Here is a 22,586-nt window from a genome sequence, read left to right on the forward strand (position 1 = left end):
GATGGCCAGTAATGTACACAGAGCCAAACGGACGTTACACAATAACAGGAAACAATTATAGCGATAGATGAAAAAAAAAACGAACGAATTGATTTGCGATATGCCGCAAGAACGCGAAGCGATTGGTGTAGATAAACACGCCATTTGTGACTGGGGTCTTTTACTTTTTATTTTTTTAAATATACTCTCTTCATTTACTTTATAAATGAAGGATAAATCCGCTACAACGGAGAAAAAAAATAGCTACAGTAATCTCTTTATTCTTGTATTTTGCTGCCAAAAAGCAAATTCTTATCACAACATCTAATGCAATAATAGCATGAAAAATTTTTTAATAGAAAACTTTTTAATGAAAAGGAGAATAATGAAATTATTAATTAAGAAACAAATTAATTATTTTTGTAATTTATATGTTCCAGCCAGTGTTAAAAATTATTTATTATTATTATACTAACCGTTCGTTTATCAAACCTCACACAGTTTTATATATTTAATAAGATGTGTCTCAAAAATGCGTCTTATTCTTTTTGTCTCATTCGCGTGGTGCATTGTGTTTTAAAATGAGAAAAGCCGATATCGTAATGACTATGTCAAAGTCAAGTTATTTCGAATTACTTCCGTCTTCGCCAAAAAAGAATTGCGGCAATAGATCCTTCCAAGTGTCTGTGAACTATCGGGAGCGAGGGTGCGCGATCGCGAGTGCGAACCGGCCAAGTTCAAGTGCGGTCGGCCGTCAACGCCGGCGAACTTTCAAAGTCCGGCACCAGAATCGATGGTGGGGACCCATACGGTGGTGGACTGCATGGGCCACCGGGTATATAAAACGGTCGCGATCAACACCGCACATCATCAGTCTTGCTTTGGTCGATCCAAACCAACTAAATCCACTCAAGAATGGCGTTCAAGGTGGGTAGAAGATTGCAAACGCTAAGGACCTTCCAAGTCCGTTAGCCTGCAGTGTTTGAAGTCTTATTCGACTTGGTTGTACATTCGAAGTGCTCTTGAGACAGAGGTTTACCTTCTGGAATTCGCTCTTGGATAGAGTAACATTCGCGAGTGAACATCAATCGGAATTAGTTCCTCGCGCAAATTCCAAGTGCATATCGAAATGTAAAACCAGGATCGATTTGGTATTGTCAACAAAAGTTCCCTCGTGAAATAGACCGAACAGAAACTCTATCAATATATTCTTTTGCAGTTCGTCGCTTTCGCCGCCCTCGTGGCCGCCGCCAACGCCGGTGTTCTCGCGCCTGCAGCCTCCCTGGCCTACGCCGCGGCTCCCACGGTCGTCGCCGCCCCCGTCGCCAAGGCTGTGGTAGCTAAGGCCGTCGACGCCGACTACGACCCGCATCCACAGTACAGCTACGCCTACGACGTGCACGACAGCCTGACCGGCGACGCCAAGAGCCAGCATGAGACCCGCGACGGCGACCTCGTTCAGGGTAGCTACTCCCTCTTGGAGGCCGATGGCACCAGGCGCACCGTCGACTACACCGCTGACCCAGTCAACGGATTCAACGCCGTAGTCCGCAAGGAACCCGTCGGCGTTGCCGTCAAGGCCGTCGCCCCCATCGCACACGCCGCACCCCTCGCCTACGCCGCTCCGATCGCCAAGATCGCCACCCCTGTGGCCCATGCCGCACCCATTGCTCATGCTCCCCTCGCCTACGCCGGCTACGCCGGTTACGCCGGTTACGCCGCGCCGCTCGCCAAGGTCGCCGCGCCCGCCATCTCCTACGCCGCTCCCGTCGCCAAGCTGGCCGCCCCAGTCGCGGCTGCTCCCCTCGCCTACGCTGGCTACGCTGCCCCCGTCGCCAAGCTGGCCACTCCGCTCGCAGCCCCCCTCACCTATACCGCTCCCGTAGCTAAAATCGCTGCCCCCGCCGTAGCCCATGTCGCGCACGCTGCACCCCTTGCCTACGCCGCGCACGCCACTCCCCTTGCGTACACCGCTCATGCAGCCCCCTTAGCGTACGCCGCGCACGCAGCCCCCCTCGCTAAGATCGCCGCGCCCGCCATCTCCTACGCCGCCCCAGCTGCATCCCTCTCCTACGCCGCCCCAGCTGCATCCCTCTCCTACGCCGCCCCAGCTGCATCCCTCTCCTATGCCGCCCCCGCTGCATCCCTCTCCTATGCCGCCCCCGCTGCATCCCTCTCCTATGCCGCCCCCGCTACCTACATCCACTAATCATGTTGATCGCGTCAACCTACATTGTCGACTCAGGCCGAACTTATTTATTTTTATATCATGTATATGTTCTTTCTATGTGACTGATTAAAGAAATTACACACGTATTTGGGACTATTCGTTTGCGCGAAATCTTGTCAACCATTTCCTGCATTTGTCATCATATTAATAATTGATGTAAATATTCACAATATGTTAGTCATACCTAACATTTAAATAAATTGTGTGTAATGCTACATATGGATATAATATCTATATCATATTGTACGTAATATTAGGTATTGCAAATATTTGCCAAGAATTCAATTACGAACAGAAAGTATCTAAGTTATCGAATCTAAATTCAATTCATGATAAAAGATGTCAAACGTGATAAGGAACGAACATTATCATAATCAGTTTACACAACGATTATCGTAACACATCAGTTTAAGATAAAAGAAAGACGGAAATATCGAAAACACCCTAGCAAAACAGACAGAAATTACATTTGCGGAATTAATGATAATAGTGATTTATTTTGACAAATTTTACAAATTTAAGATTTTAATCACACTATTTAATGCACAAAGTTAAAGGATGTTGTTCAATTAAAAGTGGAAATATAAATAATAACTGATAGAGAGGTAGATAACGAGGGAGATCACCTTGATCTGATATCAATTGCCATCTTAAGAGTGCTTAATTGGCTTTATTATATTGATTAATTTTATCGCACTCACATAATGATCGCCCGATCATCATCTCACACGGTACCGGTTTTGCCCGAAGGACTACACGTTTATCCCAACACATTAACATTTGCATTCAAATGTCTTACTTCCATTCACTATGCTTCTCAAACGTTCAAAGTTTTTCAGAACAGCAAAAATATTATAGAGCAAGATCTACAATTTAAGTTTAATTACGCGTAATATTCTATGAATTAAAATATAAGAGAATTTCTATACGCGAAATTTTTCTGTTTTATTTATGTGGGTGGCACTGACTATTTTTTACCTATCGAACAGACGAGATCAAAAGAGCCCACGTGTCAATCTTTATTTAAGCACTATTACTGTTCTGGAATTTCTGAGAAAAGAATGGCGAAATGATTAAAGCAAAGCAAAATCTAGATATCGAGCGCTTACCACATGTGATGTGCTAATCGCGTGCGTCATATGCGACATTCTAGCTCGCGATTGCAATTCGTATTGTTCTGTGTCGTCAGGCTAATATAAATTCACGACGCGATGTCGAAACTCTCCTCACTCTGTTGTCGTTTATGCCGAATCTATTTCGCATCGTTTCGAGAGCGCCACGTCGCCGCGTCAGCACTCTCGCGATTCGGAATTTATCGAGAGCTGTCTCTGCGGCGTGTTTACGATGTGCAACAGTAAAGGCAAATTTACGGATTGTGGAACATGGACAAGTAATTGTAACTCGTAACTCACTTTAGTTTTTAATTATGTAACGCATGATTTAATACAAAGTTATACCTTTTTGTAAATCATCATTCACGTTTTCGTGAGACAACTTTTATGGGATTTACAATATAGAGATAATTGGAGCACCGAACGATATGTAAAAATTACCATATAGGAATTAAGAATTCCAATTCCCCGAAACAGACAATTTCGAAATTTTTTCGACGTTGTGAAGGATCTGTTTCTCGGCTCAATTCGACCTTTGTAGCTACCTACTCGCGATATATCGTTCCGAAACGGGCAGCGTTAAATTTCTCGGTCTCCGAACGGGCCGCACGTGCCCTTGGTGCATGGGGTAAACTTTCGCGCGTAATACCGCGGCGATCGGCGTCACGTTATTTCTGGCGTTCGCCAGAATTGACCCACTTTCTCCGCTTTTCGCTCGTCCTTTCTCGAGCACCTCCCTGAGAGACGCGCGGCCGCGCAAGGATCGCGCGTACGGAGCCTTCCACTTTTGTTCGCCGGTCTCGATCGGGCCCGATTGCAAAAGTGCCGTTGCATATATCGCCTAAGGAATCGCGGGGCATGACAATGGAAAGACACCGATTTTGCGAATGCAATGTCGCCCGTCGCGGTTCTGCCGACCGGGCGGCGCGCCGCGGCGATGACTCGCGCGGCATGAGTCGCGTTAATTTGGCTCATTCTGATAATTGAACCGAACATTCTGCCGAATAATTCTACCACGCTGTATTCGCCTAATTATATCACACAATCATGTATTCTACCTGGGACAGTTTACGTAATTCGAATAATAATTTTATTCGATCGAAGCTAAAAATTAAAATTACAATAGGGTAACTGTCCCTATTAGTGTGCTTTTATATTTAAATAAGTCATAAAAATAAACTGATACAAATATATAGACAAAGTTTTTTTTTTATTAAGTTAAAGTATTAACTTAATAAAAAAAAAATACTTTTAATAATACTTAAATAGGAACAGTTACCCTATTAATTCTGTCACTGATAACAATTTTGACTTTCGTATTTCTTGGAATTATGTGGGTCTCTCTCTCTCTCTCTGATTAGAATTTTATCAAAATAAAATCCACTACAAGCTACGCTTGAAGCTTGAGTCTCGAAGACCAAGTCTGGCGCGAGAACGAGCTACGCGCGGCACGTAAGGAAGCGGAGAAACGTAGGAAGAAGAATTACGTGTGCACCGCGCCACCGAAGTCGCTCACTCGTTCGCACGCGGCGCCGAATCCATTTGCCGTGGGAGAAAGGCGTTCAAATTCCAGGCCTCGATTTAAATTGCGTTGCATAACGGGGCGGACCGCTCGCGCTTTTCGGGAAGCGCGTACACACGCGTCGCGTTGTTTCGCGATCAGGCGATTCCACGGAAATGGCGATCGATATGGCGAACTGCGTGTCGAAATCGAATATACCGTCCATAATAACGGCCTTGATGCTAAGGTTATCGCTCTCACACAACTTTAAACTGCTACTATTATAGATTCATTAATAATATCAGGGCCGTTTTTTTCGCCAAGCGTAGGGTCTCGATAGTTTCTCAAGGTTCGGGCGTTTCGAGCGGACTCTCACTTTTTCGGTTTTTATCCGGATCTACTTGCTTATCTTCTTGTCTTTGGTCAATTTGTTGCAATAAATATGCAGATATACAGTTATCAAACTGTAGAGAGGTAGCTCTAAATTTTCGGGAGAAGAATTCTTTTTGTGTGTAAAATTGAAGCTCTATAACAGATGCAAAATCGGTTAAACCATAATTAAATATGTGATCGAGCTCGGTGAAATCGGTCATTATAGACATGCAAATTCGAGGGCGCGATTATGGCGAGCGGGGGGGCCCACGTATATCGCGTAGCCTTCCTTCACCGACGAGCCGACATGGTCCTGAATTAATATTTATTAGCCCGATCTTGCTCCCGCCTCGTATTTCACTTGATCTTCACGATTTCTCGTTAACGCGACTTCTTCGTCCCGTACAAGGATAATTATAAGCCGCTAATAAGCCTGCACGTGAAAAGCGCGCGCGTGAAAGATAAAGTGACTTTTAAAAAAGTAAAGAAGAAAGAATATCGCGTTCCCTAATGAGGGAGAAGAGCAAAACACAGTCGCGAGATTTTTAAATCGAGAATTAACGTAGGCGTCCTTAATGACGTGACTGACCAAAGATGTGCATTTAAGATATTTTGGGAATCGGTGCCGTCGGTGGGATTTAAAAATTGCGGCGAGTGACCAAAGATGTGCATTTAAGATATTTTGGGAGTCGGTGGGATTTAAAAATTGCGGCGTGCGACGAGGGCGTGCGACGCGACATGGGTAAATAACATTTTAATATAAAATATATAAATACGTAATACTATATTTAATCCGTGACGTCGTTCTGTCTGCCTTTCGCCTTTCACATGCACACGACACATCTTCTTTATATCACCTCCCTCTCAATTTTTTTTTTTTTTTGATCCTTTACTGTCGACAATTTATCTGACGCGCGTGACAGCCGGCATTAATAACGAAATGGACCGCCTTGACGAGCGTAACATTTGCCTCGCTTATGCACTTTAAAATCCGAACGGTCCGCCGGATTACGATGCGTCGATGAGAAATGATGGGGTCGAAGAGAAAGATCCTTGATTTAAATTTTACCCGTGGCTTTTACGCGCGCGCGGATCCGATTGGAGCCGGGCGGTGATTTATAACAAAGTAAGAACAGATCGGCTGACGGGATGGCGATAATTTTTCAACAGGTTCGGGGAAACATTCCCCGGTGTGTCCATTAGGTGTGTGCGCAGCGTGCACTCGCTCGACCCCTTTTTCGCTTTCGCGTTGATAACCTTGATTCGCACGAGCATGGTTAAATGATAAAAAAAACGCGTAGCCTTAATCGGTGAGTTCGAATGTCCGTCGAGGGTCGGGACGTATGCAGGATCTTTCATTCGTTTCGTCGAAAACATCCGTTTAAAGCGGACGGTACACTACACGTCCGTTCACTTCCATTCGATCTCGTGACCTGTTGCAGTTAAATCATTGTAAACGTTAATTTTGAATTAATTACACCCTCAATCAATTGCGCGCTTAATAAGCGTTGTAAAATAAATTTAATTGAATATCCGTAACAAACATATTTCAAGACAGCATAACTTCTCTGCATTTAGAGAGAGAGAGAGAACAAAGAATCGAAGACCTCTTTTAAATGATGCTATTCTTTTGAAATTAATTAAAGATAGAATCATGTTTTAATTTGCCAACAATTTATCCCAGTAATTATTTTAATCTGTAGGCGTGTCTTTTAATATAGTAAAGTGTAATTTGATTGTAGAAGGTAAAAGCGAAGACAAATGTTGAACTAATCCGAAAGGATGCGCAATGCGTGCTGCGCGTTTAATTCATCAAATTAAACGTACTCCAGTCACGGCACTCACGGCGTAGTTGTGCAGTTACCGCAAGTGCTACGTGCTACGCTTTGCAAATTGATTATCGATGTCGTTAATGTAGCGACGCAATTTTGCGCATCGCGTTAAACGGTTCTACGTAATTAGTTATGCCTTACGATGAATTCGCACGATCGACAGGAGGAGGGAAATGAGGGAATACGGCGCGATTTTTCCTCGCACGCAACGAGAGAATATTCTAGGATTTTTTTACTTCAGTTATCAAATCTCACAATTTAATTAGGAATTAAATAAAAATACAATAAAACTTAACATTTTATCTTTTAACGATTTTCCGCAAAAATGCCCGAAAAAAGGCGAGCGGTCATCTATCAAAGGCCAGGTCGAGTCGCCTCCTTTTGTAATCGGATCGGCGGAGGAACGCGTACGTCGGTTCTCGCCCGCGGCGATCGAGGTGTTCGCCTGTTCGCTCGGATTCCGGACCGGTCTCTCTCTCTCTCTCTCTCTCTCTGTCAAAAGTGGACCGGTCTTTCGTGCGCACGTAATACGGGGCGCGATTACGAGGTGCCGCATAGTGACATTGGGCGCGGTTTTTTGACGGCCGCGGCTGCAGTCGCGTTTTCTGTTCGGTGAAAGTCGATCCGCTCGCGCGCGCGAAACACTCTCCTTCTTGCCCCTTCTTCGTTCCGCTGCACTCCGTCTTGCACGGTTCGGAAGGACGGGCAGAGAGAGAGAGAGAGAGAGAGAGAGAGAGAGAGAGAGAGAGGAGAGAACGAAGACGGCGCTCTTTTTCTCGCGACGTTGTAATCCGGATTACGTGTTACTTTTTTTCTGAAACTTCTGTTTTATTCGACGAATGACCGATGTAGTTCCTGGACGTGCCCTCGCAAATAATAGCTTACATAATCTCACGTAATAAACGACGCTTGAATTCCAATTAATTTGTATTAGTCAAAATTTGTTTTATATTAATTACCACGTGTTTTAAAATTGATACGTATATGTGTATGGAGTGTTTGCGTTATGCAAAATAAAAAGATATTTTTGCGTATATTAATTATGTTGCATTATTGTAAATTATACAGGATTATTTCTGGGCGCGTATAATGTGCCAATAGATTCTCAAAATTTCTGTTCCATATTTTTGCTACTGTTGTGTTATTATTTTTTTGCTCGTACACTGCAGGTTATAAATAATCAGTCAGTAATCCAGTAGAAGCGTAATGTATAATAATATTATAAATTGTACGCAAAAAGTGATGTTCTTTCATTTGATTTTATTATATCAACGGTTTTCGCATTAAGAAAGTTAATGCAGTAGTAGATGTCGCTCACTGGGCAGACGTCTGGCGCGGCCGCGATCTACTTGCCTGACTCGCGCTGATCTTTACTACTTGCTCTGTGAAAAGTGAGATATCGAAACATGAAACTTCTTTCACGATATCTCAAGGACTCTTTATACCATATAAATTCTGTCAGTAATAAAACTGCATGGCTCTCTCTTGTGACAAAAAAATATATTTTATTTTCACTGAAAAAGTTTAAGTATTACTCGGAGTATATAAAGTGAAACATACGTTTCGTTCGATATAATTGATATAATTTTGATATGTCACGGCCGCGTACGAGAATACCCTTTTCAAGAAAAGTCGGCGGCGCGCGGATAATGACGTATTATAAAAAGATAAAAGGGGTTTTTTTACTGGCGAGATACCAATCGAGAGCGGCCAATGAAGACATTCCCGAGATGAAGATGGCAATAATCGTGTTTTTACGATATCGGATTAATAATCATAATGATAAGCTTCTTTTCGTATCGTTTAAAATTAAATGCGTCGCGCGTAGCCGAAGGTCGCGTTACGTGCACGCGTGTACGTACATGTACATATGCGCGACGTGTTTCTTGCGTAAACACGACGACAAGGGGCCCGCGGGCTCGGTGCGCGTAACAACGGGTCCGGGTCTTACGTAACGCGAGATGGATTGGACCCCGACATGACAGCCGACCGACTCGCGATCGATTCGCGACGTGGGTGACATTGATCGACGCACATCCAGAGTTCGTCGCTTTTACTTGTTATGCGGTACCCTGTTTTTTTTTTATGGCACGCGTGCGACCTGCGATATGTAATCCAAGTGGGATCGACTGCGACCAGCGACCTCGTATTGTTTCGGTCAGTTGCATTTTGTCGTTACTTTGCGCTTTCCAGGAACAAAGGCTGACCGTAGATGTCAATCGCAGAAACAGTGAGGAAGAAGCGAGATAAACGCGCATATGTATAAGTAACTCATGGCAAACAGTTTATTACAGTTTTTGTCGTCAATAATCCTAACAAAAAAAAAAAATAACGAAATGGTAGTGATTCGAGGTAGATACGAGTGGGCAGTTTACGCGGTGGCGGGGGTGTAAGCCAGGCCGTTAAGGGGCACGGCGTAGGCGAACGGCGAGGAGTACGCGGCGCTATACGCGGCGTAGGGGTTAGCGGGGTACGTGGCTATCGCCCTGGCGGCAGCGGGAAGACCAATTAATCGGGGGGTCGCGATCTGCTGTTGCCGCTCAATTTGTCCAGTGATGATCCGCGCGGATTGTTGTTCTTGCTGCTGCTGCTGTTGTTCCTGCTGTTGATGATACTGGATCTGTAATCTCGACGACCGACTCTGCTGTTCCTGCAGCAGCTGCTGTTGTTGCTCCTGCAGCCGTTGCAGCTGTTGCAACTGTTGACGCTGGAGCTCTCGGTCGCGCGTCGTCGGCTTCGCTTTCAAGGGGCCCAACCGGGCATCGAGTACCTCGACGTCGGAATCGGGTCCGACGGCGGGGATCGACGGCGCCGGGGCGGCGGCGGCGGGTGCGGCCGGTATAGCGACCGGCGTCAATGTGGCCGGTCTGAGCGGAACCACCGGCGCCGCAACGGCGGCGACCGCCGGTTCCCTGCTGACGATCGCGTTGAAACCGTTGATCGGGTCCGCGGTGTACTCGACGATGCGACGCGTACCGTCGGCCTCGATCAGGCTGTAGCTGCCGCGCACGATGTCGCCGTTGCGGGTCTCGTACTGCGCCTTGGAGTCGCCGGTCACCGCGTCCTGCACGTCGTACGCAAAGCTGTACTGCGGCGCCGGGTCGAACTCCTCCAGCTTCGCCAGGGGCACCACCGCCGCTGCCGCCGCTGGCACGGCGGGCACCACCGCCCCCCGGGCGAGCATCGCCAGTCCCAGAAAGAAGAGAAGCTAAAAATTACATATTATGTATAATCTGTTCAACGACATTTCAGCAACGACCTTATCGAATTTCTAGGATTTTAACACTTTGGCACCAACGCGTATTTTAGCTACGCGTTGCATTGGCACAGGATTTACATTGGTTTTTTTTTTACACACGCGCGACTATTGATATCCGACGATAATTGAAAGATATTACTATTTTTAGATAAGTGGAAACCGATTACGAAGTACAATCCTTCGGACACAGCCACCATTTTAGAGGGGCGTCGAAAAGAAGATTCTAATGCCCGAGTTTCTTCTCCCCCTTACCGTGCCGGCCATTGTTTGCGCGCGAGAGGACCGCCAGAAGAGGACTGATGCCTCAGGGTGAGATCGTCCGTACTTTTATACGTCGTCGCTTTCGTGTCATCCGACGACCGATGATGCTCCCTGCAACCACCTACGCCCCACCTAATCACACTACCTCTGTCTCCTTCTTTCTTTCTATGCCTTCCTCTCCCGTGCGGTGACCTCCACGATAATCATTGCGATGTACAAGGGGATTCGACCTGTGATTGTACCAATGTACGCGCGCTTATGTTTCTTCATATCACCGCTGTCCGCCCGTACACGCGACTTGGATGCCAATATGCCGAAGACTCGAGGTCGTTCGACGAAATCGGGGTTCGCGTATCCGAGCACACTGCAAGACCTCCATCCTCTTTTTCCTCGCCTCCCTATAGCTGTCGATATAGGATAGTTATTTATACGTACCTAAAAGAAACAATACTGCACAGAGTCTTAGAAGCAGGACGTAACTCATATATTTGAATTGAAGGAAAAACATTGCAATAAATTTTAAATGTGACATCTTGATAGCGAAGAGCTGCAATTTAATATGAGACAGTGACACATATGACAAGAAATTTTTGGCATAACATTAAATGATATGTATATTATTCTATCGTATTTTTGACGTCTAATAATTTTTTCCTTTTTATTATAACAATATATCTCTCGCCACACTTCTCTGAGGGGAGAGAGAGAAGCTCTTTTTAAAATTGCCAGCCTCAATGTTTGGAAAAGGATGGAGAAACGCATTGCCTAACGCACCTAAACTCGACGCAAGCGCGAGCAATTGATAACCGAAGTACGCATAATCGTATGCAATGCACGTATGTACGCGTGTCGTATGCCAATACGGACGGCCTATCAAGGCCGACGAAAGCACGAGGACAGCCGTACATACATCCCGCAATTGACTGAAGTCTATTATATATTCCGTGGTAGCGGGCAGTGACGATGAGCTCTGCTAACACGAGTCGGCATGTATGTACTATTGCGTTAATTATCACATTCGCGTAATCGCTGTTAATCTATAATTCTCACTGCATATCTCAAGGCAATAGATGTATGTTTCGTGTACACTACACGATCTCATCTTTAATTTATCAAACATATTTCAATTAAAAATTTGCGAACATGGAGATTTTTCTATCTTTTTTTAAAATTTGATGTTTTCTTAAGGATCAGGATTTTCTGTATGTATTTGATACCAAAATCTATATACGTAAAATTGCTTCGAGTAATCAATTCCGCAAAATCAAGCATTATTTAATAAAATAATCTAAAACAATTTAAATTTCTGAAGAAATCATATGCAAAAGATTGAGATCGCTTTCATTTATTTTTTGTTTAAAATGTATATGTTGATTTATAAATTAATAGTTGCCGTCAAACTAAACTTAACGATATGTGATACAAAATCATTCTCATGATCGTAATTACATTATTTAATTTTTAACAAAAAAGCGACAGGTTTTTTTGAAAAAGAAATTTTTTAAAGAACTTTATAAATATGAAGGATAAATACTATAAATACTATAAATTTTTTACTTGAAAAATTTTTTCATGCTTCTCTTATTTCATTTAAATAAAGGAAGAATTGCATTATTATACATGACATATGCAATTATCATTAAATTTTCGTTAAGTTTCGCGTTGTGTGTATATCTGATGATCTGTAAGCTTTCACAATCATATTCACAAAGGAGAGCCAGAGTTTACGACTCCGAAATCCCATTCGCGAAGTTTACGTGCCATTACATAACTCAACGGCTTTATTCGCGTAACATTAGTTCGTCCATTGTAAGCGAACTTGTTTTGTGTGCATGAATTTACGAAAAATTTATGAAAATACGACCCAAAATATCCGCTCCGCACGAATAGTGATCCAAAGGTGCAAAGAATAAAAAGATCCACACATAATTTTGCAGCGAAAGTCTGCAGGATAAAATTAATCTCCGCATACAGTGTTTGTAAAAAAGTCTTTAATAAAAATCAATATATTAACGATTCATTGCAGTAACATCGATACATTATTTATAGCGTGACTAGTTCTCGTCTCGGGGATCATCGCGGATAATCATCATTCACATCCTTCAGAGCTGATAAACGAGCGGCGGCGGCGGCGGCGGCGCGACCTTGACAACAGGTTTCACCACCGCCAGGGGCTCCCGACGGACCACGGCGTTGAATCCGTTCACGGGGTCGGCCGTGTACTCGACGATTCGCCTGGTGCCGTCGGCTTCGATAAGGCTGTAACTGCCGCTGACGATGTCACCGTCCCTGCTCTCATGCTGGCTCTTCGCGTCGCCGGTCAGCGTATCCTGGACGTCGTAGGCGTAAGTGTACTGGGGATGAGGGTCGTAACTCGTGGCGTCGATCGCAGCAACTGGAAAAGGCTGCGCGGCCAGGGTCGCAGGAATAGCTGGTATAGCCGGGCCGCTTGGGCCAGTTGCAACAGCTGGGATGGCCGGTAGAGCTGGCGATGGCACGGCCGCGCCTCTGCATACCGCGAGCACCGCTGCAGCCAGGATTATTAACTGTAAATATAATTTATGTAAATTAATGTAATATAACGCAGTGTCAGAAAAATATAGATAAAATTTAATATAAGTCTAATATAAATTTAATAAATCGAAAATAAAGCATCTAATAGAAAATAAATATTTCTCATTGTACATTTTTTGCTCATCATGATTTCAAAGATATTATATGTATCATTTCATAATTAATTATATCGAAGCATAGAAACAAAGAATTTTAAACAGATGCGTGTTTCACGTTTCCATGACAAAAACTACGCGAGAAATATTCCAAATATTCCAAGCTATAATTGATTAAATAAATTTGATATACGCGATCCTTATAATTTGTACCTTGATAGCCATTTTCCACTTAATATGGTTTTGTAGATCGGCAAACGTGTCGCAAACAGGACTGACGTTCGGACAAGCGGTGACGAACGTATTTATAGCGGGATCGGGGTGGTCAGCGGCCGCCGGCCGCATCCCTCGTTGCATCGCAAGCAGCCTTCGAAGTAGCGTAGTACGTGATGCGATGACAGAAGTTTCGCTCTCGATTTATGACTCGCCGATATACATATGTGCGCGCCGGACGAGGAAGAAAGTCGGGAGTGCCGAATTGTGGTCGGTTTATTAAATTTCTTCACGGCACGACTTAATCGCGTTCGCCATTCACGGAATGTCTCGGGAGCCGCGCGCCCGAACGCAGCCACGGAATGTTAATTTTATAATACCATTCGCATAAACACCACAAGTAAATATGTCGTGCTTATTTTTTATTTATTTATTTATTTTCAGGAATCGTTTTTGAATTAACCCTTTTTCCGTGAAAATTATATCGACACACGCACAGACGTACAGTCGCGTTGAGAATGGTGCGAAAACCAGTTTCGAAATATTGCGTAGATTTCGACGGGGTGTATGTACGTGATCGCATAAGCCGCGTGCAGTCACAACTTTAGCGGGAGATTTTCGAAAGCGGATTTAAAGATAAAAAACGACGCGTGTGATTTAACGCCGGGCATTTTTCGAGATCGCGAAGATTACGCGGGCTGTGCGAGGCGTGAGGAAACGAGATGAACGCGGCCAATAATTCTCCTATGCAACAGCGCGCTGGCGATGCTTTCACCCTTGCGTAATTCCGGCGGTTTTGGTAACGGCTGTAAGTGTAACGCTTCCGCCACACGTCGCGGGAGGTGACGGATCGGGAATATCAAGTGTAAGGATGATTCATTTTCGGAAGAGTCCCGTATTTTCGCCTTCGGGTGTGAGGAAGTCGCGCGATACAGTCGTCGCGCTTATTGTTTCTGTGACACGAAGAATTAGATAGCTTCCGCGATAGCGTGAAATCATAAATTCCAGAAGGAAAAAATAATTCGTATGTAAGTCAAATAGCACCAAACTCCACGTCATACGTTGTTATAATTAATAATAAAATATAAAGAAATGAAGTCTTACACTTGGTGTATATATTATTATTAATTACAACTGAAAATAGCCCCCCTTGTAAAGCTTCAGTTCAATGCATTTTTTAAAATAAAATTGTACCGTATGAATCTGCAAAAAAATGTCATTAAACTCTTACCTGAGTACTATTATTTTCTATATGAAAGTTATCATCACTACGTTAATTTTTTTGTTCGATATAATTTCTTAAGGGTATTTTTGGTATGGCTTCACTAGAATAGCCAAGACATAATTTTTTGGCCAATTCATTATTATTTTTTACATCAATGTATATTTCACTATTAATTATTTACAAACAAAAATGTGGTCGTCTTTTTTAGATAGGAGATTGTACCATATGATTCGGCAAGCTTATTAAAATTTACGTCGAAATTTACGGGATTCGTTCATTCTTTTTAATTAATTAATTTATTTATTATTAATATATTAATATTATTATTCTCTTTCTTTTTCTTTATTTTTGAATCAGTTGTCCAAATAAACATTCAAAAAGGTATTTTACTTTTTTTATCTTAAGATAGGGGGAATCCTCAAGATTCCACCTTTGCGTCACAAAGAATACGATGTACCGATCGTCACCGAGATTGCAGACGCCTTTAGGCACGTGAATCATCTTCGTCTCTTCTTCCTTTATAAACAAAAATGAGTCATTCGGTATGTATAATTAAAGAGGACGAGCGCCGATCATGACCGTGAAACAAGTCCGCAAACCACTCTCGCTTACGCAACGTGATATCGCTGATGCTTCTTCTCGCCTCGTTCTTCCTCTACCGCATCTCGGAAAAAAAAAGATTCTGCACGGATTTATGTAATTAATGGTGCGTGTTGTTTCTATATGAAACCACAAGTGGAGTTACGCCAAACATTATAAACATAGGATGTAAATATATTCGGAAACGACTTTATACCCTTGTTTATGGGTATAAAAATATTTTTTTAGAAGAGAAAAAAGAAATTAACAGAATATCAAAAGAAACTGCTTCTAGTAGATATAAAAGTTCAATATTATGTTAACTGGCACATATGATAAACACACTACGTCCGCATTGATATTTTATTCAATGTCAAAACAATTAAGATCAATTATTCAGATATGAATGAGTAATCATTATCTTATCGATAAACGTTGCACACACAAAAATGTCGCATACACCGTATAGATCACGCGCAGCGCAAACATCAATCGATGCAAGTTTACTCTTTGTAGCTGAACCCTCTTTTCTCTTTTTTCCAACTTTTGATTTAATTATCTATTTCAGTCTATTTCTATTTTAAGTGCAGAAGGTAAAGAATAATGCAGCTACAAAGAGCAGACTTAATATGTGCATGTAAATTCTGAATTTACAAATACTATCGATATTTTCACTTCACAATGTGAGGCACTGCATACGACGTGAATAACAAGCGATCGATATTATGCATTACAAAAAGATAATCATTTTTTTAAGTAAATTCATCATTGCTTATAATACTGTTTATATCTCTACATTGCAGGAAAATAAAATCACCTTAACTAACGCACGCGTCTGTCGATTCGTTTATCTCTAAATACCGCTGATTTAATGTCTAATTCAATTTTATGGCTTAATACTAAGCAGAATCGTAAGACTCGTAACCTGTTTTCGTAAAACGTTGTAAGAACTTATGACTAAGTGCTTACAATTTTATAATATCTTCATAGATCTTTATAGCTTCTTGCTAGCCATAAGATTTACGATTATTTACGAGGAATAGATATTTATGAATTATCGTACGTCTTAGGTTTAAGATGTATGCAAGAAGAATTACAATGATAGTCATAAATTCTTATAAGTCTTATGAGAAAAAATTACAAGGCTTATGATTCTGCTTATAATTGACCCATTATGTCATGTATGTACAATTTGTTGGTTGCTCGATTAAATAAAAAATCGATACAATGATACAGATGCAGATACATATATTAAACATAATATATGTAAGATTTTCTTGTATGTATTACCAGCTGCCAAATCTAATAGTCATATAATTTCTGTTTTCTTCCTAATTTATATAATAAACTATGTATAAAATTAGACCTACTCGTAAAATCATCCGACCTACCTATAGAATCATCACATTTTATGTTATTTGGATTTAAAAAAATCGAGAAACATAATAACATAAGAGTTATTAACATTAATATCTCTGTCTGTTTAAATCAGCATGATTCAACATATTAAATCGATTCACTCAAATATTTTATGGACAAGATTGGCAAGCAATCTTCGCATACGGTTTTCTTTATACACTGGCCAAACATTGCAAGCTCAACCATGTGATACAGAAATCGTTGTATTAGCATACTGCTACTTAAAATCGAATTCCTAGTAACAAATTTAAAAAAAAATAGAGCAACATCTTTCTTTTATTGTTTACGGCCACGTGATCTTCTGACGTTTTTTCGGTAGTGATTCCTGAAAAATTCAAGTATACATCCGCTGTTATTTACTTATACAAATTAAGATTGTACAAAATTTATAAAATATCACTTTTCAATAGAAACAAATGGTTTCTTTGTAAATATTTTATTTCTGCGAATTTATTTGAATAGAATAAAAAAAATCCTCTTTTAGAATCTTATCTGTAGAATATAAAATCTCGAATCCTTATCTAGTCTACCTTATCTAGACTTATCTGCTATAGAAAAATGATATGTATACCTCGCACTGTTCCTCGGAATTGCGTTTGTAAATTCCATTGCACCCAATTTCTACTTTCGGCGTAGAACATAATCGAATCTTCTTATTCATTGACTTTTGATCGTTAAGGGGAGGCTTTAATTTATCTGCTTGAAGCTGAGACGTTTGGAATATCCTCTTTCCTCTGTTCAAGCCTGCAGCTAAGCTGTGTGTATCGTTATCACTGAAAGAAAGAAACAAATTTAATGTTAACATGGTCAAATATGTTCTATTACTAACAAGATATTCTTTAATTAAAAACTCAAATTAAAAACATACCTTATAGCTGTAAAGGACTTTTCTGCTGTCGTATCTACTGCGCTTGGGCCCTTGCCATTTTCACGCTGCCGTTGAGGTAAAGGCATCGCAACTCGTTTATACATTTCCAGCAGTTCGCTTCTACATAACTTTTCGAACTTGAGGATCTCAATGCAGCTCTATAATGGAAGAAGATACGGAGATGCAATTGAGATACTAAAAATACGCCTGAAAATCGAACGTACAGTCGGCCCATGTTTCTTAAATTATGACTTACAACAAATTATCATTAATTAATTAACGACTAATACATATGACCAATGTTTTTTGTCTATTTCACAGATATTTTAGAATATGTTATCTTGCTTTATAAATTGATATATAAAACATAAATTCATAAATTTATTATGAAGTGTAATATTGAATGATGTTTAACCTAAATTTTTGTCGTGCCAACATCTGCTCAAGATAACTGGATAGATAATGATTAAACACCGATGTATTCTCTAATAAAAACGTGATAAGAGAGCGGAGAAGAGCCTTGGGCGGGCGAGGAGCAGGAGTATGTAAACACGCCTAACCTATGCGACGACTTACGTTCTTCAGGATCTCGCGGAGCTGGTGCTCCGACAGCGATTCCGGGTGCGTGAGCTCGTACGCGTCCAGCCTCGACATCCCCTCGTCCACGCTTCCTCGTCGCGTCAGAAGAAGACACTGCGGATCTCGCACATGGCCCGACGGTCATCTCACACGAGCGGCGCAATTCCGTCTCGGCCGTTTTATCGGGCCGTCATTATCGCCATCCGTTATCGGACGTATCGCTACACCGCATATGGGAAAACCGGAAAACCGACAGACATTGTCGCGAATTTCCGATTAATCATCAAATAATGACGATTCACGAGGGACGGTAATAATAATACGTAATTCGCGATACACGTCACGTATTTAAGAACATTAAAATAAACGAGATATCTTTATATATATGTATATATATACAAGTTAATTTAGTTTCTTTTTCTATTTTTAATTCATACATAATTGTGGAATATTAAAATATATATTTTGCACACATCGGTGTTAATATTATACAAAAAAATTGCGAGTCAGCAACGCGAAAACTTGATACCTGAAATATTTCACGATAATTATAATTTTTCAAATTATTTTTCCAAGATATTAAATTTCAGGAATTTTAGAATTGTGATTCTCAATATTTAAATTACAACAATCTCCGATTATATCGATCTTTTCTTTATCAATTTTTGAGGATTCAAATTCCTATACACTCATATAAGAATTGCGTATATAAAAATTTTTTTAATTGCAATCAGTGCCACCTCTTAGCTAATTATGTTACCCTCATTATTGATTTTTGTCGGTAATTAATGTTGTTGATAACTCTATATAGTATTCGAATATTATACGAATATTAGCAACAGTCGAAAATCACTAATTGTTAATCCATGAGTTACCGACTTTAGCTATTATAATTGCGGCCAAAAAATTAACAATTCAAAATGATCGGGCTAACATAAATCAAACAAGAGGTGACACTTATTACAATTCTCAATGCGAAAAATGGAATCGAAAAATAAAAAATAAAAAAGAGCACTACATTTTCTATGCAGCATTTGCAGCCACCTAATCGTGCAGCGTGGTGCACGATTACCTACTCCTCGCACAGCTCGCACACGTGCGCGGTGTACAGAGCTATGCGTACGTTTTAAAAATGGCCCTTTGCAGCCGTGTTAACTCGAACACGCTTTCGTGGTTAAATCACTGTTATTGCAAAAAATTTTCGATGGGCACGAGTAGATTAAAATCACGCGGTCTCGCCGCAATATCGCCAATTTTTGTAAACCACAAGAACAATAAGCAAGGTCAGTCGCATGACGATTTCAGCGTATAACCTATAAGCTCGCAAATGATGTTATTTAGTCTTTCTTCACAGCAATTTTACCAGCCTCGTCGTAATTGTCGCGGATTCTGCGTGAATCGATACTCGTTAAATTGATCCTCCTCTCGCATCCCACCGGACTTTCCCTTATTCACGTCTTTTCACATCTTTGTCCGGCAACTTTACAGGTGCGGAATCGATGCTCGAGGCTGAAATCGCCAGGAGAAGGACTCAGGCGTGTCGAAGCTTACTGATACAAGTACAGTCGTCGAAGACGCACAACGATCTCCATGCGTATTGCTCGCGGTTTGGAAACATCTTGAGTATGCATCACTACCGGATAAACAATCAGCACGTATGTTCGGCTAATCCGTTTAATATGTTTTATCCACAGTTGCATGTAATATTAATGCATCGACATCAGTTATAAAAGTGTTATGGCTAATTTTAGAACTACATCTTGGTCGAGTTCGAAAACATCGCGTCGATAAATAAAGTTATGTCGTACGCCTCCTTCATAAACTGGGACAACATCGCTCCCGTAAAGTCGTCGGTATTATGGTTTAGTAAGGGGCAAGGTGTTAGCTCGCAGAAAAATTCGAAACAGACGTCTCTGTTTGTGGAGAATGGTTGTACGTTACTTACCGAGCAGGAGATCACAAAGTTATTATATAATACTAAATCGGTAAGCTTATTGCATGTGTTTTACAGTATTTTACAGTTGGGATTTCGATCCTGCGAAACGTTTATAGCCTTGTGTAACTAAGCAATTTTTTTTCGTTCCACAGATATCGGGGCAGATAATACTTCTCTACGACACGCTGAAATTGACCGATTTAGAAATAAGGCTGAGATTTCACACCGCTTACCACTTGGAGCAATACTTCTCCAGGCTATTTGAGAATTTGAGAGTTCTGCCATTTGGCTCCTCTATAAATGGTTTCGGAAAGAAAAGGTGTGACCTTGATTTAGTTCTTGTTCCCGACAATGAAAAAGTAAATATAGTAGTAAAATATTTGAATGAATTAAATGCTCACGTACTTGAATAAATGAAATATCAGCGAACCGTAACCGTTTTTTTACAGCATCATAATAAAAGCAGACTGGTATTTCATTCAAAGTGTCTGAAGCATAGCGATAGGAATGAAACGAAAGAGTTTTTGGGAGTACTCGCGAACACCATGTACCACTTCATCCCCGGAGTCTTTAATGTGAGGAAGATCCTGGAGGCTCGTGTACCTATAATTAAATTCCGCTACGACTACACGCATACTGAATGCGACTTAAGCGCGACAAATATGTAAGTATCTTTGTATCTCAATTTTATTTTGAATTGTAGAGTTCTTCGTATTTAAAAAAAAGATGACATATTTAAAAGACGTATTTATTATACGACAAATTTAAAAACATTTAAAAGACAATAATTATGTAAAGACATATTTAAAAAAAAACGTCAATGTCGATCTCTTTCACAGGACTGCTATATATATGACCGAATTGTTAAATTTGTACGGAGAGATAGATTGGCGTGTAAGGCCGCTTGTTATAGCGATACGGGTATGGGCGAAGAGTCAGGAAATAACATCCGACTTTCCGGGGCCATGGATAACGAATTTTGCCCTTACGTTGTTAGTGCTGTTCTACTTGCAACAGAAAAAGATATTACCGTCCTTAAGAATGTTGAAGTCGTATGCGAGTAAGTAACACATATATTGTAAATGAAAGGGTTATATAATACGTCCGCACGGTTAATAAGATAACATATCATTACTGAACATGTATCTATATCTGAACAAAAACTTATATTACTTTAAATGCCTTTTTTCACAATATTATAATTGTAATCTTTGAATATTTTTACAATTAAATTTTGATATGATAAAAAAAGCATTTAAGATTAATAAATTTTGCGTATGTGTTCAGATATAGATACATGTTCAGTAATGATACGTTTACCTGGACTACAGTTAGTAAATTCAAAATTGTATCTTTTTTCTTCTCTTGTACAGCGGAAGCTGATGTTCGTTACGCGGAGAACGGCACCAATTGCACCTTCCTGCGGAATATTGCCAAATTGCCGGCCGAATACAAGTATAATCCGAATCAGGACACTCTGGAGACACTTCTACACGGTTTCTTCGAATATTACGCGTCGTTCGATTTTCACACGTATGGAATATGCATCCGCGAGGGTACGGAGATCCGAAAACCGGAGCGCTCGGCGCTCCACATTACCAATCCCTTGGAAACGACGTTGAACGTCAGCAAAAACGTGAATCTCGTCGAGCTGAATCATATAATTGTGAAGTCGCACGACGCGCTTTACACGCTGGAGACAGCCGCCAGCAAGTCCAGGAGTGACGTCTGGGGTATCATGGCTTTATTGAAAGTAAATAGCGTTAACACAAATCCATCGAACGTAAATCCGAAGAAGTCGAGTGGCGCGAAGCAACAAACTGTCGAGAAATACTTGGAGAGTATGCCTACCTCGGGGAAGTCGAATAACGCGGAAGAACAAATTGCTGAAAAGTACTCGGAGAGTGTACCTAATGCGGAGAGCGATTCCTACGAAATTCCTGACAAATTCGAGGTTAGTGAAGCTAATATTGATGAAACAAAAACGCAGAAGAAAGAAATAGTGTGATACTCGAACGAATAGCGACAAAATATATGTACTTTAGTGCTGCAGAAATACGTACGCTGTACGTACGTTTCTGCATGAGAGAGACTTTCCTTTTTACATCAATGATTTGGTACTATCTATAGTGGTGGTGCCAGAAAATACAAAGACGTTTTATCTTAGAGAGGAAGAAAGAGAAGAAACGACGGAGAGAGAACTTTTATTGCGGTCGATTGTGTGTACTGTACTATAACGTATGTGAAAATAGAAAAGAAAATGTACATAAAATCGACAATTACGTATAAATCAATTACGTATATGAGCCTTAAAATAAATACGTGTAAAATATCACAATCCAGTTATCAGATTAATTAATTGGAAATGGTTATATTGCCGCTGTGTTAATTCTGAAAAAAAAATTACGAGTGTCGGGAGGCCGGAATGTTCTCTCGTATTTGATCCGTTGAAGCTCCCAGCTTTACGGCCTGCCTGTAAAATTCAACAAGTGGGATATCGAATGCATGTATGCTGTGTTTTTTTTTTATACATGTACATACAACCGTCAACA

General features: G+C 41.1%; 5 protein-coding genes and 1 long non-coding RNA gene across 7 annotated transcripts; 3 read left to right on the forward strand and 3 right to left on the reverse strand.

The window, feature by feature from the left end:
* The first annotated feature begins 843 nt into the window (after positions 1-843).
* LOC105458322 (cuticle protein-like) lies at positions 844-2,295 on the forward strand. The gene is made up of 2 exons (XM_011703543.1): positions 844-906; positions 1,199-2,295. Exons 1-2 carry the CDS (start codon positions 895-897, stop codon positions 2,186-2,188), a joined length of 1,002 nt encoding a protein of 333 aa, XP_011701845.1. The 5' UTR covers positions 844-894; the 3' UTR covers positions 2,189-2,295.
* A 5,976-nt stretch (positions 2,296-8,271) lies between these two features.
* Positions 8,272-10,549, reverse strand: LOC105458417 (PH domain-containing protein DDB_G0275795-like). The gene is made up of 2 exons (XM_011703710.1): positions 10,538-10,549; positions 8,272-10,234 (listed from the first exon to the last, which is right to left on the reverse strand). Exons 1-2 carry the CDS (start codon positions 10,547-10,549, stop codon positions 9,398-9,400), a joined length of 849 nt encoding a protein of 282 aa, XP_011702012.1. The 3' UTR covers positions 8,272-9,397.
* A 2,008-nt stretch (positions 10,550-12,557) lies between these two features.
* Positions 12,558-13,562, reverse strand: LOC105458323 (larval cuticle protein A2B-like). The gene is made up of 2 exons (XM_011703544.1): positions 13,429-13,562; positions 12,558-13,092 (listed from the first exon to the last, which is right to left on the reverse strand). Exons 1-2 carry the CDS (start codon positions 13,558-13,560, stop codon positions 12,649-12,651), a joined length of 576 nt encoding a protein of 191 aa, XP_011701846.1. The 5' UTR covers positions 13,561-13,562; the 3' UTR covers positions 12,558-12,648.
* Positions 13,563-13,610: 48 nt separating this feature from the next.
* LOC105458324 lies at positions 13,611-14,531 on the forward strand. Its single transcript, XR_975526.1, has 2 exons — positions 13,611-13,698; positions 14,184-14,531. It is a non-coding gene; the product is annotated as an uncharacterized LOC105458324 (long non-coding RNA).
* Positions 14,532-15,581: 1,050 nt separating this feature from the next.
* On the reverse strand, positions 15,582-18,431 carry LOC105458325. The gene is made up of 4 exons (XM_011703545.1): positions 18,096-18,431; positions 17,520-17,677; positions 17,223-17,424; positions 15,582-16,976 (listed from the first exon to the last, which is right to left on the reverse strand). The coding sequence occupies exons 1-4, from the start codon at positions 18,171-18,173 to the stop codon at positions 16,935-16,937; spliced, it is 480 nt and encodes a 159-aa protein (XP_011701847.1). The 5' UTR covers positions 18,174-18,431; the 3' UTR covers positions 15,582-16,934.
* A 488-nt stretch (positions 18,432-18,919) lies between these two features.
* Positions 18,920-22,536, forward strand: LOC105458327 (poly(A) RNA polymerase, mitochondrial). 2 transcript variants are annotated; one of them, XM_011703549.1, is made up of 8 exons: positions 18,920-19,048; positions 19,130-19,381; positions 19,587-19,753; positions 19,850-20,083; positions 20,187-20,393; positions 20,484-20,698; positions 20,874-21,094; positions 21,408-22,536. In XM_011703549.1, exons 2-8 carry the CDS (start codon positions 19,231-19,233, stop codon positions 22,040-22,042), a joined length of 1,830 nt encoding a protein of 609 aa, XP_011701851.1. In that variant the 5' UTR covers positions 18,920-19,048; positions 19,130-19,230; the 3' UTR covers positions 22,043-22,536. The 2 variants fall into 2 exon arrangements, with proteins under 2 accessions (XP_011701851.1, XP_011701849.1); XM_011703547.1 differs by having other exon boundaries at positions 18,920-19,381.
* Positions 22,537-22,586: the final 50 nt, after the last annotated feature.

The sequence above is a fragment of the Wasmannia auropunctata genome, unplaced genomic scaffold, assembly GCF_000956235.1.
Source record: "Wasmannia auropunctata unplaced genomic scaffold, wasmannia.A_1.0 LD334538.1, whole genome shotgun sequence".
Classification (NCBI taxonomy): Eukaryota; Metazoa; Arthropoda; class Insecta; order Hymenoptera; family Formicidae; genus Wasmannia; species Wasmannia auropunctata.